Genomic DNA, 16,436 nt, shown 5'->3' on the forward strand with positions numbered 1-16,436 from the left:
TGTAGATCAGACTTGGGTTCTCTTGCTTAGTGAATGTTGTACCAATTGAGCTCCGTTGCCAGTCTTGACACTGTACTTTTTTTTTAATTGCTGCAATGTTTGGTCACTATAATTATTTTCCAGGTTTGTAAAGATCAGTGTTCTGAAATATTTGCCTCTCTTGTTCTTTTCCATACAAATACACAGGATTGACACAGGTGTATACACACACACACACACACACACACAGTGGCTGCTGTCCCCCTTTTATATTCAGATCATGCCCATAAATGCAAACAACAGAATCCAAAAGTGGCAGTCCACGCTTAGGCTTGTCTACAAAGAAGGATCATCATCTAGAGATATGCTCTGGCTTACCAATCACACTTGAAACCTACCAGCCCTCTAACAGAATCCCCAGCCACCCACAATGCTAGATCCATCCACACAAAGCCTATCTACTGACTTCAATGTGAGCAGGTGCCTTATTCTTGCTTCATTTGGGGGTGATTTTATTTTAGTTGTTTTTGTTGTTCTAGAGAGTTTATCGTCTGTCCTCCTTTTTCCCTACCCAGCCCCCAAACCTCCCCCCTCCAGACTCCATTGCGCATGTGTTATGTATCCCTCCCCCATCCTGGGTACCAGTTGTGCGCCTTTGAGTGCTGGAGATTGAAGAGATGGAGCAGCTTCCTCAGCAACACCAGGCCCATTAAAACACTGCCGTTCTGAGCTGCCTTCCTCTCTGCAGCCTTCAGCAGGGATGGAGTGAAACGGACCCCTGGACTTGCCCGCGGGGATCAGCAATGGAGTTAAAGCAATCTCTATCTGTTCGTCTGGAAGCCGAGAAGCCTCTGAGGCGCTATGGGGCGGTGGAGGAGACAGCATGGAAAGCGGAGGGACTGGGAAGTGAGTGTTCGGGCAGGGAAACGGGAGGGAACAGTTGGGTACTCTTGTGCTGAACTGGGGCCCTCTAGAGCAGACGCAGGCAAGCAGAGTGGGGAAGCGCCCCCGCAGCTGGGCTTCCAGTGTTGCATAGCAGCAGTGTTCTCCCTACAAACAAAAGAGGGGACCCTCCAGGGCTGGGCTGAACCGGGAGGCTCCTCTGGAAATCTCAAGGCAGCTAAGCTAGGAGTCCAGCTGAGCTGGACTAAGGAGTCCAAGATCCAGCAGCCAGAGGCAGCTTTTGCTAAGGACCATCTCTCCTGCATCCCAGGAGGAGGAAAGCTAGAGTGTTAAGATGCTTGAGGGTGCAGGAGCCAAGGGCAGTTTGGAAAGCGCCCACATACAGAGATAGGGGAGTGTCTGTGTGCTCTTTCAGTCTTGAGGTTCAGGGCATAGCTGAAATGCCAGCATCGTCCCACCTCCTCTTGGGTCAGAGGAGAGGTAAAAGAGCAAGCAAGGGCAAGGTTAGCGCTGTTCAACCTCCCTCCCCCACTCTGTTAGCCCTTGATTCAATGATACGATTTGGTTTGGTTCAGCTCTTGGAGGCGGTTTTGAAGCAGACCTCTGTACTTACCGGCTCTCTCTTTGATGTTTTGATATCAACAAACATCTCTAAATGAACCCAAGTCTTTTGCTTTCAATTTGTTGGACACAATACTTGAAACTCTGCAAACAGTGGAGGCTATCTGAAAAGTCTAAGGTCACTGATGTCCCTGACTCTAGGGGCTTCCCAATGTCCTTCACCCTGCCTCCTGTTCTGGTATGCTTGCCCAGCAGCCCTGGTAGAGCCTTCGAAGGGGCCCTGCAACTACCTGCTCTGACTGGGGCTCTGCGCTTAGTGTTCTTCCCCAGCAGCAGCCCCGGGTTACATGTATTTAAAGTATTGTAAATAAGCTCCTTTCCTATCCTCATTTGGGAGGAAGTGTGTGTGTGTGTGTGTGTGTGTGTGTGTGTGTGTGTGTGTGTATGTACAGGAGCATACCTTTGGGATTGTTTTCTCCATTCTTATAACTATGGACTTAAATATTAATATAGCTTGCTAAATTGTGTTTGTATTTCAAGTTCAAATGTCTTCATTCCTGCTATGATGGGTGTTCTGAAACCTCATCCTTTCTTCCATTTTCTTTTTCCTTTTAGCCCTAGGTCCTTTCTCCTGCTTCATCCTTCCTAAATCCTTTGGCTCTGGCACTTTGAGGTAACCTAGAGGTTGCAGGTCTGTGGTTGACAAGTTCTAAGTAATACCACCCATGGCTGCCTTGTATTGTTAGAATGCCATGTTCTGAAAGCTTCAGAACACCTCTTATTTATCCCTGCTACAACCTTGTGTGGCATTGTGATGCTTTTTGCACATATGAGAAGGCGGGGCTTGCTAGGTAATACAAATGGAAAGGATGGGACCAGGATTCAGACCCAGATTAGTTGAATTCCATACCTTCTTCATGAAGGTTAACTGCTTCTTGGGTCTGTTTCAAAGATAGTCAGTAATTTTATAAGCAGATAGTGGCCATGTTGGTCCCTGCAGTCCACAGTGCTTGATAGAGGGTTGGGACCCCATAGAGTAGAAGCCAAGTCAAGGAATCCCTGATTTGACTAAGGCTCTGCTCTTTGGCTGACAATGTGACAAGGTGTGTTTCTGTCCTCTACCTTTGCCCTTTGAAAATGGGGATAGTAATATCATATACCATGTGCCTTTATATCATGAATATTGAGTAAGATGGTGTGTACAAAGCTTAGGTAAGTTCTCAGGACATGGCTGTTTCAGTAATTCTTCTGTCAACCTTAGAGGGAACTCCATTTCATCCTTTCCATTCAACTTCATAAAGAAAGACTGAGTTAAAACTACAATATTGGGCACAGCTCTGAGTTCTAGGCCAGCCAGGGCCACAAAGTAAGACCCTGTCTCAAAACAAAAACCCAATGCAAACTAAAATATTGAGCACTTCCCTAAAGCATTCTCTCCTCTCTCCCTCCCCCATCTATCTCTGCCAGCTGCCCCCCCCCCCAAGGTCTCATATAATCCAGACTGGCCTCAGGCTCTCTATAGCCAAGAATGACCTTGAATTTTTCTGCCTGTCCTCCCAAGCATTGGGACCTAGGTGTGTGCCAAACATCCATTTCCTTCTCATTTTCCCACCTTTTTTTTTTGGGGGGGGGGGAACCAAATTCAAGCTCATAGGGAAAACTGAGATAAGAATTCACTTTAAGCCACATAAGTTTCTGAAAAATTTGTACTTCAGAGTCCTAACTGTAGACTCCCTGATCCTTTTTGCCCAAAACCTCTAAGATTCTTAGACTTGCTTCTTGTTTCAGTGCCAGATCAGTTCCTTATGTGCCTTAGCATAGATCTTCAAACCAATCCCCAACCCTTTAAGCTATTCACATTTGAAATCTCAAAGCAGGAATTCAGAGACCCACTTTAGATTCTTGACTCTGGCAATTTAATTCCTGTCTTTAACCAAGCATTTTGGGGTTTTTGTTTGTATGTAAACATCCTCTCAATTCACAAGGGATTTACAGAGCCATCTGACAAGTCTGAGCCTCTATTCATTTATTAATGAAGTGTGGAAATTAGTAACTGTGGCTGTGGCCAAACAACTGCCTGGGCAATACTGTGACACCAGACATGCTAAAGAAGGGAAGACCCCAATTAAAAAGTTCTGCTTCACTTCTGCATATATTTAAAGATTTTTCTAAAGAGCTCAAGAGTAGAAAGATGGTAGACTTGGTTGTTTTTATTTATTTATTTATTTTTATTTTTGTAAATAACTTTTTTTAAAGATTTATTTATTATTATATGTGAGTATGTATAAGTAGCTGTCTTCAGACACACTAGAAGAGGGCATCAGATCTCTTTATGGATGGCTGTGAGCCACCATGTGGTTGCTGGGATTTGAACTCAGGACCTTCAGAAGAGTAGTCAGTGCTCTTAACCGCTGAGCCATCTCTCCAGCCTGACTTGGTTGTTTTTAGCTGAGATTGTATTAACTGTTTCCTTTCATTTCAGCTAGAGTATTTAGAGTAGAATATTTATGTACTCTGACTTATGTATAGATAGGGTCTCATGTAAGGCTGGCCTCCAATCTGCTATATACCCAAAGGTGACCTTTTACGTGTGTGTGTGTGTGTGTGTGTGTGTGTGTGTGTGTGTGTGCGCTATGGCACACATATAGAAGTCAGAGGACAATTTTTAGAAGTCAGTTCTCTCCTTCCATCAATTAAATGTAGGTTAGCAGGCTTGGTGCCAAATATTCTTGTTGGCTAAACCATCAAATTAGCTCTTGACCTTGAATTTCTGATCATCCTACCTCTACACCTAAGTTCATGGGTATGCACCACCATCCTGGGTTTGCAATGCTGGGACTCAAACTTGGGGCTTTGTGTATGCTGGGCAAAGTGCTCTACTAACTGAGCTATACCACATCTCTCAACTACAGCATTTGTTTAACCTACTGTCATTTTTATTTGTGGTATTGTGGTACTGAACACAAGCACATGAACTATAGGCAAGCACTCTTATCACTAAGCCATATTTTAAAGTCATCTAGGCCTTGAACCTACACTGTAGGTAGTACTTGAATTTGGAACCCTCTTAGGCTTGTAACACCTGGTACTACATCAGCTCAAATTTTTAGATGAACATATGTGATGTACTATAGTTACAGTTGGAAAGAACAGAAGTGGGGTGTGGAGGTACAGACCTGACATGGCAGTACTCAGACAAAGAGACAAGAGGGTGTGGAATTCAAGGTCATCTTTGATTACAAAGAGAGTTTGAGGCTAGTACATGAGGTCCCATTTCAAAATCAAATAACTAAAAAGGAAAGAAAATCAAAGAATAGGAGTTTGAAGTCAGTGAAGTAAGTTCAAACTAGCCCTTGCCCTTTCCAGCTCTGTTACCATGGGTATATAGTTGAACTACTACATACTGGCTGCTTTATTTGTAAAATGGGAATAGATAGAACTAGAGGGATGACTCAGTAGTTATGAGCACTTGACTCCAAGTTCAGTTCCCAGAACCAATGTGGGTGCTAGGAACTGAACAGAGTGTACGTAGAGAGAGACACCTTTAGTGCCCTGCCTCCTGTGCCCATTTTCATTTCTAGGGATTCATTTCTAGGGTCTCATGTATGCTAGAGAATCATCTAGTATTTTCTCACTTGAAATAGATTCTTAAAAATTGCTTCTATTAATCCTTTCCTTCTTCAACTTTTACCAGGTAGACCAGGTTGGCCTCAAAGCTGAGCTCCTGGTGTTTTTACTCCACCTCCCATTTTCCCGTAAGCAATGGGGTGTTTTTGTAATAACTCAGTTGGAAAATGCATAGTGACATTTTACTGTGGCAAGATCTATAAAAATATTGCTTTCAACTGACTGTAATTAATTAAGGGAGACACAAAAACAAGGTGCCTTTTGAGAAAGCTCAGGGCTTTTGAAGATCACAGTGGTCTGTTGTTGGAGCCATATCTTCGCTGATCCCAATGTCTTAAAGGATGTTCAAGAACTGGGGAAGGGGATATAAGGGGAAAATGGCCTAGAATGTGTGTTGGGGGAGGGGTTGCCAAGGGCATCCACAGTAATAAAGCAGCCAGCCCAGGCAGCAATCTTCCCTGAAGCTCCTGGAAGATGACTGTTATTTACAAGTCTGAAGATGTGAGACAACTGACAAGCAGATCATTAACTGACCAGTGTCTATGGTTAATAAACAATACAGAGCTTGAAGCAGTGTACTTCACTGCTGCCTCTCTGTGAACCCTCTACTGAGGGGAAGGTTTCTGCACCAGTGTCCTTGATTTGACTCATTTCTCTTGACTTTTTGTTTAGAGACAGGATCTCATGTATCCCAATATAGTGGTTTGAATAGGTTTGATTCCCATGATTCCATGTTTCAATGCTTGGCCATGGGGAGTGGCAATGCTAAGAGGTGTGGCCTTATTAGAGGAGATGTGGCCTTGGTGGAGGAAGTGCATCACTGTGTAAAAGGGCTTTGAGGTCTCCTATGTTCAGGTTCCACCCAGTATGGATGACAGTCTCCTTCTGGTTAACTGTGGATCAATATGTAGAACTCTTGCAACTTCCAGCACCATGTCTGCCTGCACACTGCCATGCTTCCCACCATGATGATAGAGGACTAAACAGAAACTATAAGCCAGTTACATTAAATGCTTGCCTTTATAAAAGTTGCCTTGGTCATGTCTCTTCATAGCAATGAAACAGTAACTAAGACACCCAGGCTGGCTTCCATTCATCATATAGACTAGGATAACCTTGAATTCCTCATCCTCCTACCTCCACTATGAGAGTGCTGGGTTGGCAGACGAGTGTCAGCACTCCTTCCAGGTGATATATCTATCTATCACTAAGAGATATCCATACAGTACTGAACAAGGCAAAGGTCCTCCTATCTGAGAGGGTTTATTTAGGGGACATCAGGACATTAGAAGCGAGGGTATCAGATTAATATCTAAGCAGTGTTCTAATCATAATAGATGTTTCCTGAGCATTTTCAGGGAGGAATACTGCTTATCTGATCATCAGGAAATAGCTGTTTGAAGAATATTGTGACATTTTGACAAGAGAATACCAAGGAATCCAAGCTCTAGATATAAAGACTTTTGGAGTATTTGAGGAAGAGGCAGTTGGCTAAAGCATCTGTAACTCAGTGAGTCAGGGCAGGATGGATGATTAGTTAGGAAGGAGGCAGGCCAGATATTATCTGTAGTTATGGTTTTAAGAAAAGCCTGAAGCTTATTACTATGGTAAGGCATGTTGCTGGGCCATGCTTTTCCATGTATTTTATGTATTTATTTATTCTCTGTGTAGGGAGGGCATGTAAAGTTCAGTGGAAAGGAGTCTGTTCTCTGCCCCCATGGTGTGGGTCCTGGGGTGGTCGGTCTTGGCAACAAGCCCCTTTACCCACTGAGTCATCTTGCTGGGCCCCTACAGGGCATTTTAAGCAAGAGATCAACTGAGGCTGCCCTGATGGCCTCACTGGCTATCAGGGGAGAATAGAACCAGAAAAGGACAGCTGTGACCACACAGAGGCGCTGGAGCAGCACTGCTAAACGTTCCTTCTTCCTTCTTAATGACATCCATTTTGAGCAAATGAGGAGTGGCCTGAGTGTGAAGTGTTGACTAGGGATAGAGACAGCATGGCTGGCCTCTAGGAGGTAGATCCTTGGCTGATAGGCAGCAAACTCAAGTTATGGCTACTATAGAAGCAAGGATATGGAGTTACGAAGATGCTAATGTTAAAGGATTTGTTTTGCTTTTATGGAAGGCTTCAAACTCTTAGTGATCCTTCTGCTTTAGCTTTCTGACTATCAAATTTACAAGCAGGAGCCATCATCCTTCTATTTGATGGGTCATGTTTTATGGTTTCTATTTGTGTGTTAAGTAAAGAGGGGGAAGTCTACAGAATTTACTCTTGGTATCTGTGTTTCTCTGTGTAGCCCAGGCTATCACTGAACTCATTCTGTAGACCAGGCTGGCCTTGAACTCAGAAGTTTATCTGCCTCTGCCTCCTGAGTGCTAGAATTAAAAGGTATGTGCCACTGCGCCAAACTCTTGGTGTTTGAATGGTTATTAAATGCTTGTTAATAATAAACAGTCCCTGGAGCTCAGCTGTGAACTCACAGTCTTTCATTTATCATGGCAATCTATGACAAAGGCAGGTTGTAATTCCCATTTTATGCTTGGGGAAAATGAGGTGTAGGGAAGTTAAAGAAGTTGGTGGAGGTCTTTTTTCTTAAAATTTTTATTTATTTGAGACTATGTAGCTCTGGCTATCTTGAAACTGAGGCTGGCTTTGAACTCACAGAGATCTGCCTCCCTCTGCCTTCCAAGTGCTGTGATTAAAGGCATGTGTCACTATACCCGGCCTGCTGAAGGTCTTAAAATCAGTAATTGGCTGAGCCTGACCTGATTGTAGGCTTCTCTTACTCCAAACGTTTCTTTCCAGGAAGGCCTGTTACTTTCTGGTCCAGTGTAGAGGATGCAGAGATAAAGCAAGACATAGCCTGGAACCTCAAAAAGCATACAGTTATGGGAAGAGGGGATTCAGTTACAAGAACACTGCAACAGTGTCTGTGGAATAGAGCAGAGCTCCCTGTCAGCACGGCAGGAGCCGGAGATGAGAAGAGACTGGTGTTCACAGGGAACAGTAGACCAACAGCAAAGAAGAACATGTGCATTGGGCCTGTGAGCTAAGTGGTTTGTAGAAGTGAAGAGAGGTAAGGAAGACATTTCAGGTTAACTGCCAATTTGAAGAGAGGGCATCTCAGGTAAGCCACCAGCTCAAGGCAGGAAGAAGGCAATTTCAAAGGCCAGCATGCACTGACTTTGGGTTTTGCTTTGATTTTTTTTTTCTTGTTTCTTTCCTCTTGGCTTAATGAAATATGATTTCATTGGTATTTGTGTAATGGGACTGTGGATCCATGTGGTCCCTTATCTCAGTCATCTGTTTCCTTCATGCACATGTGGTCTGGAAGCTAACACAGGCAGAGGCTCTCATGCCTGTGGTTGCTACACCCTTGTGCACATTCCCTTGCTCCTACAAAGACATAAGCAAGTGCATATCACACACACACACATACACACACACCTCATAGGTTTTGATCCAGCAACCTTACTGATGTTAGCTTTTATTAAATGCCAAAACATTTATACATTCTGAAGAGAAACATAAGAGTCTGTCCACAGGAAATAGAAACCTTAGTGTACAAAGACCCTTCCCTGGACACAAAGTGAAGGCATCTAGAAGTTATTGTTTATCCACTATGAAATGCTACACAGCTGTTAGCAAGGATAAACTGTCTCCCAGGTTATTCTGCGAGCCAGATGAGATCCAGAAAGTGTCTGTGGTAGGACTTCATGCTTGTGAGATAGAATTCATGCTCTTCCCTCAGTTTCTTGGTTTTGCTTCTCTTTCTCACTCTGTCTCTGCATATACAGTATCTACATGCCCACATTTGCATTATAATTTTATTAATATGGAGAAAAATCTATTAATCAGCTTTGCATTATGATAACAAAACACCTGAGGCAGGAAGCTTGTGTAGAGAAAAGCTGTATTTAGCTCACAACTTTGGAGATTCAAAGGCTAAATCTGTTGGCTCTATTAGTTTGGTTTCTGGTGAGGTCAGCAGATGTGTGTGTGTGTGTGTGTGTATGTGTGTGTGTGTGTGACATAGTTAGGGTTTACATTGCTGTGAAGAGATACTGTGACCAAGGCATAAAGGACAACATTTAATTGGGGCTGGCTTACAGGTTCAGAGGTTCAGTCCATTATCATTAAGGCAGTAGCATAACAACGTCCAGGCAGGCATGGCATAGGAGGAGCTCCTCCAACAAGGCCACACCTTCTAATAATAGCATTCCTTGGGCCAAGCATATTCAAACCACCACAGTATGTATTTATGTGTATAAAATATATATCATATATACATATATTTGTGATACATATCAGATATAGTGTACTCCAGTCTCCTAAAGACTTCCTGCTAGGCCTTACCTCCAGAAGGCACCACAGAACTTCTCAATATTGCCATGTGGAGGATAAGCCCTTAGTCATCCTGGGCCTGTGGTCATCTTTCAATCACGGCAACATGGAAGAGTGAAGACTTCTCTCAGCTGGATGCCAGGGGGTTAGTTGGGAGTGATGCAATGGGCAGAAAAATGAGGACACAATGGGGAGCCAATAAAATCAAGAGTTTTACTGGGAAAATACACATAAAATCATAATTGTGGCTGGACACTGGTGGCACACGCCTTTAATCCCAGCACTTGGGAGGCAGAGGCAGGCGGACTTCTGAGTTCGAGGCCAGCCTGGTCTACAGAGTGAGTTCCAGGACAGGCAAGGCTACACAGAGAAACCCTGTCTCGAAAAACCAAAAAAAAAAAAAAATCATAATTGTGTGTGTATGCTAAACTGTGTTTGTAGGCTGGGAGGAGGGACCATTGTTTCAGAAATGTTCAAACTGTAGGTAAGTGTGTGTGGGGGTGGGGTGGGGGGGTGGGTGTATGTGTGATGTGGGTCTCAGATTGAAGAACGTTAGTTGTATCTGACAGAATCCTTCTTTTCCCAACTCTACAAGTATTATTTGAGTTTTTAAAACTATAAATGGAAATCAGTTTTTCAGACAAGGTCTCACTTATTGCCCTGACTAGCCTTAAATTCTCTTATGTAGACCAAATTGGCCTTGAATTCACTAAGATCCACCTGTTTCTGCTTCCCAAGTGCTGGGATTAAAGACATGAACTACCATGCCCCACACTACCTTATCAAAATGGTGAAAGAAAGATCCTGCATCTTTCTTTCACCAATTTGGTAGACTAGCTGGTTAGTGAGCCCCAGGGACCATCCTCCGGTCTCTACTTCCCTAGCTTTGAGACTACAACTCTACACTTTTGTGTGTGTGAGACAAATCTGGGTCTTCATGTTTGAGCAGGAAGTGGTTTGCTGTCTGAGACATTGCCTCCTCTCCTGGAATCTTCTATAAAGACAGCAATTCCATCCATAAAGGTTCTGCCCTCATGAGCTCATAGTTTTTCACAAAGGCATACTTCCTTATTCCCTCATGGTGCAGTTTAGGTTCAGGGTCTGAATTTTGGAGGTTAATGAACAGTCTGTAATGGGCTCCTTGGTCAAGGCAGGAATAAAGACAGTTGAAAGCTGGAGATGTGACCATGTTTCTCTCCAGGGGTGAAATACTTTTAGCTCTTAAGAGGACAGAATCCTTCTTTTAGAAGGATTAACAGAATCCTTGCCATTCTGACAAAAAACCAAAGATGCTGAAATGATTTCCATTTGGTTCTTGCCATGCCCAGATTTCCAGGGTGAGATAGAATGTCGTCTCTCTGTGTTTACAGGCCTGTGTAAATCTGGAGACTCACTATCCATCGAGGTTAGACCCATCTGTCTTCAGCCTCTTTGGATAGACACTTACAAAGGTATCAGTGGAGCTCTTCCTGGTGGTTACAACAAATGAAAACTTGTCCTGCAGAGCTGTCTGCTGGGCCTCAGCAGCTGGGTAGGTGCCAGGAGTTGAGCAGCCCAATTCCCTGGGGATGGGAGACTAGGCTAGTCTAGTTATCTCTGCTGACATTACTCTTTTAATAAATGGAGGTATGTCCTGCTTATTTATTTTGTTGTTCTGATAAAATACCTATCAAAGCAACTTAAAGCAGTTTGAGGGTCCAGTCCATCATGTCAAGGACATCAAAGCAGCAGGCACTTGAGTGGAAGCTGCTTGTGCTGTATGAGGTCAGAAAGCAGAGAAGGATAGATAGATGCTGGTACTCCCCTCACTTCCTTCTTCTGATTCAGTTCAGGATTCCAGCTCAGGGAATGGACCTGATCATAAGTTAAATGTAAGAGCCAAAGTTAACCAGTAAGTTCCACTTTCCCAGGGACAAGATACTTTCCTGGAACACTATACCAGGTGTTCTTGATCACATGTAGGTGGGAAGAACATAGGCAGGAAATGCATCAGGATGTGTGCTTGCCCCTGATTGAGCCTGATGGGAAATGCAGTGAATTATGGGTTTTGCCATTTTAAACCCCTACAAAACAACTGTGTCCACTCCCTGGAACCCCAGGGTGGACCTGACAAGAGCCTATCCTGGTCAGTATTTAATTGATTAAAGCTTGCTTCAGATTTAGCTCAACATTGTGAAACTAGTTTTTCTCTTGAGCATCTCAGTATTAACCATACTTGAGGCAGGTTTTTCTTCCCCTGTCTATTAACCTAGTCCAGGTGGTGCCTCACAGTTCCCCTGTCTGTTAACCTAATCCAGGTAGTACCTCACAGGCTTGCCCAGAGGCTAGTTTCTTAGGTGATTTTAATCCAAGTCAAGTTAAAAGTATTAACCAGCACAGTTGGTTTCCAAAGTTGCTTTTTTTCTTTTTTCTTTGAAACAGGGTCTCAGGCTTCCTGGGAACTTGATAGGTAGCTGAAGATGACCTTGAATGATCCCGTCTGTGCTTTCTGGCACTGAGAATAAAGCATACTCTCACATTTGGTTTGTAAGGTGCTGGAAATGAACTCCAGGCTTTGTCCAAGCTATGCAAGCACACCAACTGAGCTAGAGCCCCAGACCTTTTTATAATGAATTACCATTTAGTGCATTCATAGAGTGGGGCAAATATTAGCTGCCTCATTTGAATACATGTGTTCAACCCTAAAGGAAACTCTGGTGGGATTACAGGAAAAAAAATCTTCTCTATCTTATTGCTAGGTTCATGACTGACATCCCAACAACAAATGATGATAACAAAAGAAAAAGTTAAGAATTTATCCAGATGGGTTGAATATCCCTTATCTGAAATATCTGGAACCAGAAGTATTTTGAGTGCTGATTTTGAAATATTTGCATATATTTGTATATGCTTAATGAGATGTCCTGGTGATGGGGCCCAAGCCTAAACACCATTTATGTTTTATATCTTCCATATATGTACAGCCAAATTATTTAATACCATGTTTTTAGTGAATTTCTGTGTCAATTATGACTTGTTACTCCACATTTGGTATGGAATTTTCAACTTGAATTGTTATGGTGGTGCTAAAAAGTTTTCAGGCTAGGGATGTATCTCACAAGTAGACTGCTGGCCCAGTATACATAATGCCCAGGACTCCATCCCTAGCACTATAGGACAAAAAAAAAGAATGATTTCAACCTTTTATACACTGGGTATGGTGTCTTATCATTCCAGCACTGTGAAGGCTGACACAGGAGGATTACTATGAGTTTAAGGACCATGTCCCCACAAAATATTCCAGATGTTTAAGCATTGAAGACTTTTGAGGTTTTATGGGACCACGTGGTGAAGTGTCATAGGACTGTGTGGAGGTCAGAAGTCAAGCTCAGCTCTTATTCCTCAGACACTGCCAACCTTGTTTTTGTTCATGTGTCAGGGTCCCTCACTGACCTAGACTGGCTGGCTAACTAGCCAGTCCCACGGACCCTCCTTTCTTGGCTTTCCAATACTGGAATTACATGCTGCTGGCTTTTTTCATAGGTTCAAAGAATCAAAATTCGGTTCTTGTGCTTCCACAGCAAGCACTTTATTGATTGAGCCTTCCCCAGTTCCCTGTGTGACATTTCTTCCCTTTGGGTGTAGGACAGGACACCTGCCACTCAGTCTTCAGGGAATAAAATCATGAGGAGGTCCAAGTAACGTCCCTATTTCTGCCATTTCCTCCCATGCCATATTTCGGGCTATCATGTTCTCAGTCTTATTGTGGCTTGTCCTCGGACCCTTAGTGCCCACTGTGTTCTTCTTCCTCGGACCCTTAGTGCCCACTGTGCTCTTTGTCCTTCAGATGCATTTTTATATGAATAGAATTCATCCGACATGTGATCTTTTGTACCTGGCTCATTTTTTACATCTAGCACTTCAAACCTTGCTGTGAAATGTTGCACTCACAGCAGGCTACATTCTGTTTATACACCCATCTGTAGATGGGTAACAAAAAATAGACCTTACTACTTCACTGGGCTCTATCCCACAGTCGTAAATACCTGAGTTTAGGATGCATATACTCTAGTCTAATAGTATTCCATTCCCTCTTCCATCCCTAGGATACCTCTGTCTTTAACTACCAATGTCTCAGTGTTTTGTACACATATGTGTGTGCACAGGCACGTGCTTGAGTATGTGTGCATGCACACATGCCCGCACACACACACACACACACACACACACACACACACAGAGAGAGAGAGAGAGAGCACTGACAATCAAAACTGTTGCATGTGCTCAGAATCAAGCCAAGGGAAACCCAATTAGGAGCTTCTGGAAGCAATAAAACACTTACGTGCAGAATGACTTTGATTTCCCTCCAAGTTGTCCTGCCTAGAAAATTCACTGCTTTTGACAAATTGAAGTGAAGGAGAAATTGTCACTTCCACATACAGCCAAAAATATTTCAGGTGGCAGACTTGAAGTACCCTGTACACATGAGCCCTGGCTGAGGCCCCAAGTCAGCCCAGCCAGTTGCCTCAAAGCTATCTCTGCAACAGGATCAGCTCCCAGGAACAAATCATGTCTCTGTATTGCCTCTTCCAAGCACCCTGGGTGATAAATGACATCTCAGCAAGTGTGTGTGTGTGCATGTAAGAATGGCACAGTTTATTTGTGGAGGTCAGAGGACAATTTGCAGAGATGGTTCTCTTCTTCCACATGTGGACCGTGGGCATGGATCTCAGGTTGTAAGGCTAGCTATCACAGACATATGCCAAGGACTTTTATGTGAGCACTGGGGATAGAACACAGGTCCTCATGCAAGTACTTTACCAAGTTAGGCCATCTTCCAGCCTCATGTATTTTCTTTTCTTTCTTTTTTTCCAAACTGAAATTAGCATTTCTTTGATGAAGTGGAGGAGAAAGAGGAGGAGGAGGAAGAAGAGGAGGAGGAGGAGGAGGAGGAGGAGGAGGAGGAGGAGGAGGAGGAAGAGGAGGAGGAAAAGGTACCAATGGCCAATCCTGCTAATATTCTGACATATTAGTGCACCTAAACATTTAGAGGTCCTTTATCTTCTCCAGTGGCACCTTGTGCATATTCTCTATGTAAATTCCCAATTGCTTCTATTACTGCTATCAGGCATGGAACTAAAACAGGGATGCTGAGGTACACCTATCCCTATGGGGTTGCCATCTCTGGCTGCACATTGGAGTCCCCCCAAGGCATATTTAATACAGTCCTCCACTTTCCTTTCAGAGTGGACTAGAGGGAAGACAATATTCCCAAGGTCTGGGTAGTAACAGAAGTCAGTCTGAAGCCATATGTTTGTGTTTGTATGTGTGTGTGTGTGTGTGTGTGTGTGTGTGTTGAATATATATATTGAAATGAAAGAAACAAAAAGCAAGGCTAGGATGTAGCTCACTATGTTTGCCTAGCACACACAAGGCCCTTAGCACTGCATAAACCAGGCATGATGGTATGTACCTATAATCCAAGTACCTGAGAGACAGACAGAAGGATCAGAATCCAAGGCCATCCTCCACTACATATGTATTTGAGGCTAGCCTGGGCTATGTAAGACTCAGTCTTTAAAGAAAACAAACAAACAAACCTAACTTAAAAAAACATGTCCCAGAGCGGGAGAGATGGCTCAGCAGTTGAGAACATTGGCTACTTGTTGCCAGCCAGTGGCAACAATAAGAATGGGTTTTCTGGAATATGGAGTAGGGAATTGGCAGGCCATTTTTATGTTACCTTAACCACGTGGAAGGTTCTTAAAAATTAGACAACAAGGAGGTGTGATCACTCAGCCATCTCTCATTTAATCAACCTTTTGTTACAAGCCAACAGGTAGTAAATTGGAGGCAAAACCCCTCCCCCAAGTTCGTCAGCATGCCGGCCCAATCAGCAGCTCCTTTAGTCTCTGTAGAGGCAGGACTTCCGATGTAACTGGAACCAGGAGAGAAGCGTGGCAAATAGCAGGAGGTGGGCAGAGAGGTGTGGTTGTGAGAGGCAGGCAGGGTCTGAAGAATCAGTCCTCAAGCCAGGAGGGTTACAGCTGCTCTTCTTGAGGACCAGGCTTCAATTCCTAGCACCCAGATGACAGCTCACAACTGTCTGCAACTCCAGTTCCAACAGATCTGACACCTTCACACAGATATACATGCAGGCCAAACACCATTGCACATAAAATAAAAATAAATAAATTATTATAAAATGAAAGAAAGAAAAGAAAGAGTCCATTTTTCAATCTAATCACAGTGTCAAATCCTCAGGAAACATCAGATGTGACATCAAATGTCTACCCACTGTTCCAGGATGAAAGAAAGCAGATGAACCTAGGGTGCCCTTGTCCTAGACCAGACATTCTTAACTGATTATAAAATACACTAATGCTCTTATTACTATTTGTAAACATTCAGAACCTTGCCATGGATAGAGATATGCAGAATTAATGTTTTGTGGGTCAACCTCTCCATTACTTCACCCCCCTTTCTGAAAAATGAAAACAGAAAGACAACAAAGCCAATCTAAAAGAGTATCAATCCAGTACTTACTACTGTTCCTAACTACTCAGTTGGCTATAGGCAGAGATGCTGTAGAAATATGCCTGTACTTAATGGGCAGATCGAAGGCATGCTTCAGGTGACATCACATGTTAGAGGCTCCATGTAGCTGTGGAGGATGGTCTGAGTTAAGTTTATTTTGCTTATGCTTTGTAAGATTTTTGTCCATGGCTCTGTGAAGAGCAGAGCATCAGACTAGGGAGCTTGTGGTTAAGTCAAAGCTATGCACTTCAGGGTCCTGGGAAGCAGGTTCCCAGTATTCCCTTCAAGGGCATATACCAGTGACATAACAGCCTTCTACTTAGAGGTTCACTCTGCCCACATAGTGGGTTGCAAGATACTGAACTTAGAATGTAAGACTAGCCAGTTCATAGGCATATATGCTGACTGACCACCAACCTTTTGTTTGATTTGTTCCCCCCCTCCCTCCTTCTCTCTTCCTCCCTCCTTCTCTCTCTCCCTCCCTCCCCCTCCCTCCCCCTCT

At 43.5% G+C, this 16,436-nt stretch overlaps 1 protein-coding gene across 2 annotated transcripts in view; it reads left to right on the plus strand.

The window, feature by feature from the left end:
- Positions 1-572: 572 nt before the first annotated feature.
- Bmerb1 (bMERB domain containing 1) overlaps positions 573-16,436 on the plus strand; it is a 122,435-nt gene continuing 106,571 nt past the window's right edge. For both annotated transcript variants that reach the window (XM_031363129.1, XM_031363130.1), the window contains exon 1: positions 573-885. In XM_031363129.1, the coding sequence (XP_031218989.1) occupies positions 783-885 (103 nt within the window). In that variant the 5' untranslated portion in view covers positions 573-782. The remainder of the gene's footprint in view (positions 886-16,436) is intronic.

The sequence above is a fragment of the Mastomys coucha genome, unplaced genomic scaffold, assembly GCF_008632895.1.
Source record: "Mastomys coucha isolate ucsf_1 unplaced genomic scaffold, UCSF_Mcou_1 pScaffold12, whole genome shotgun sequence".
Taxonomy (NCBI): Eukaryota; Metazoa; Chordata; class Mammalia; order Rodentia; family Muridae; genus Mastomys; species Mastomys coucha.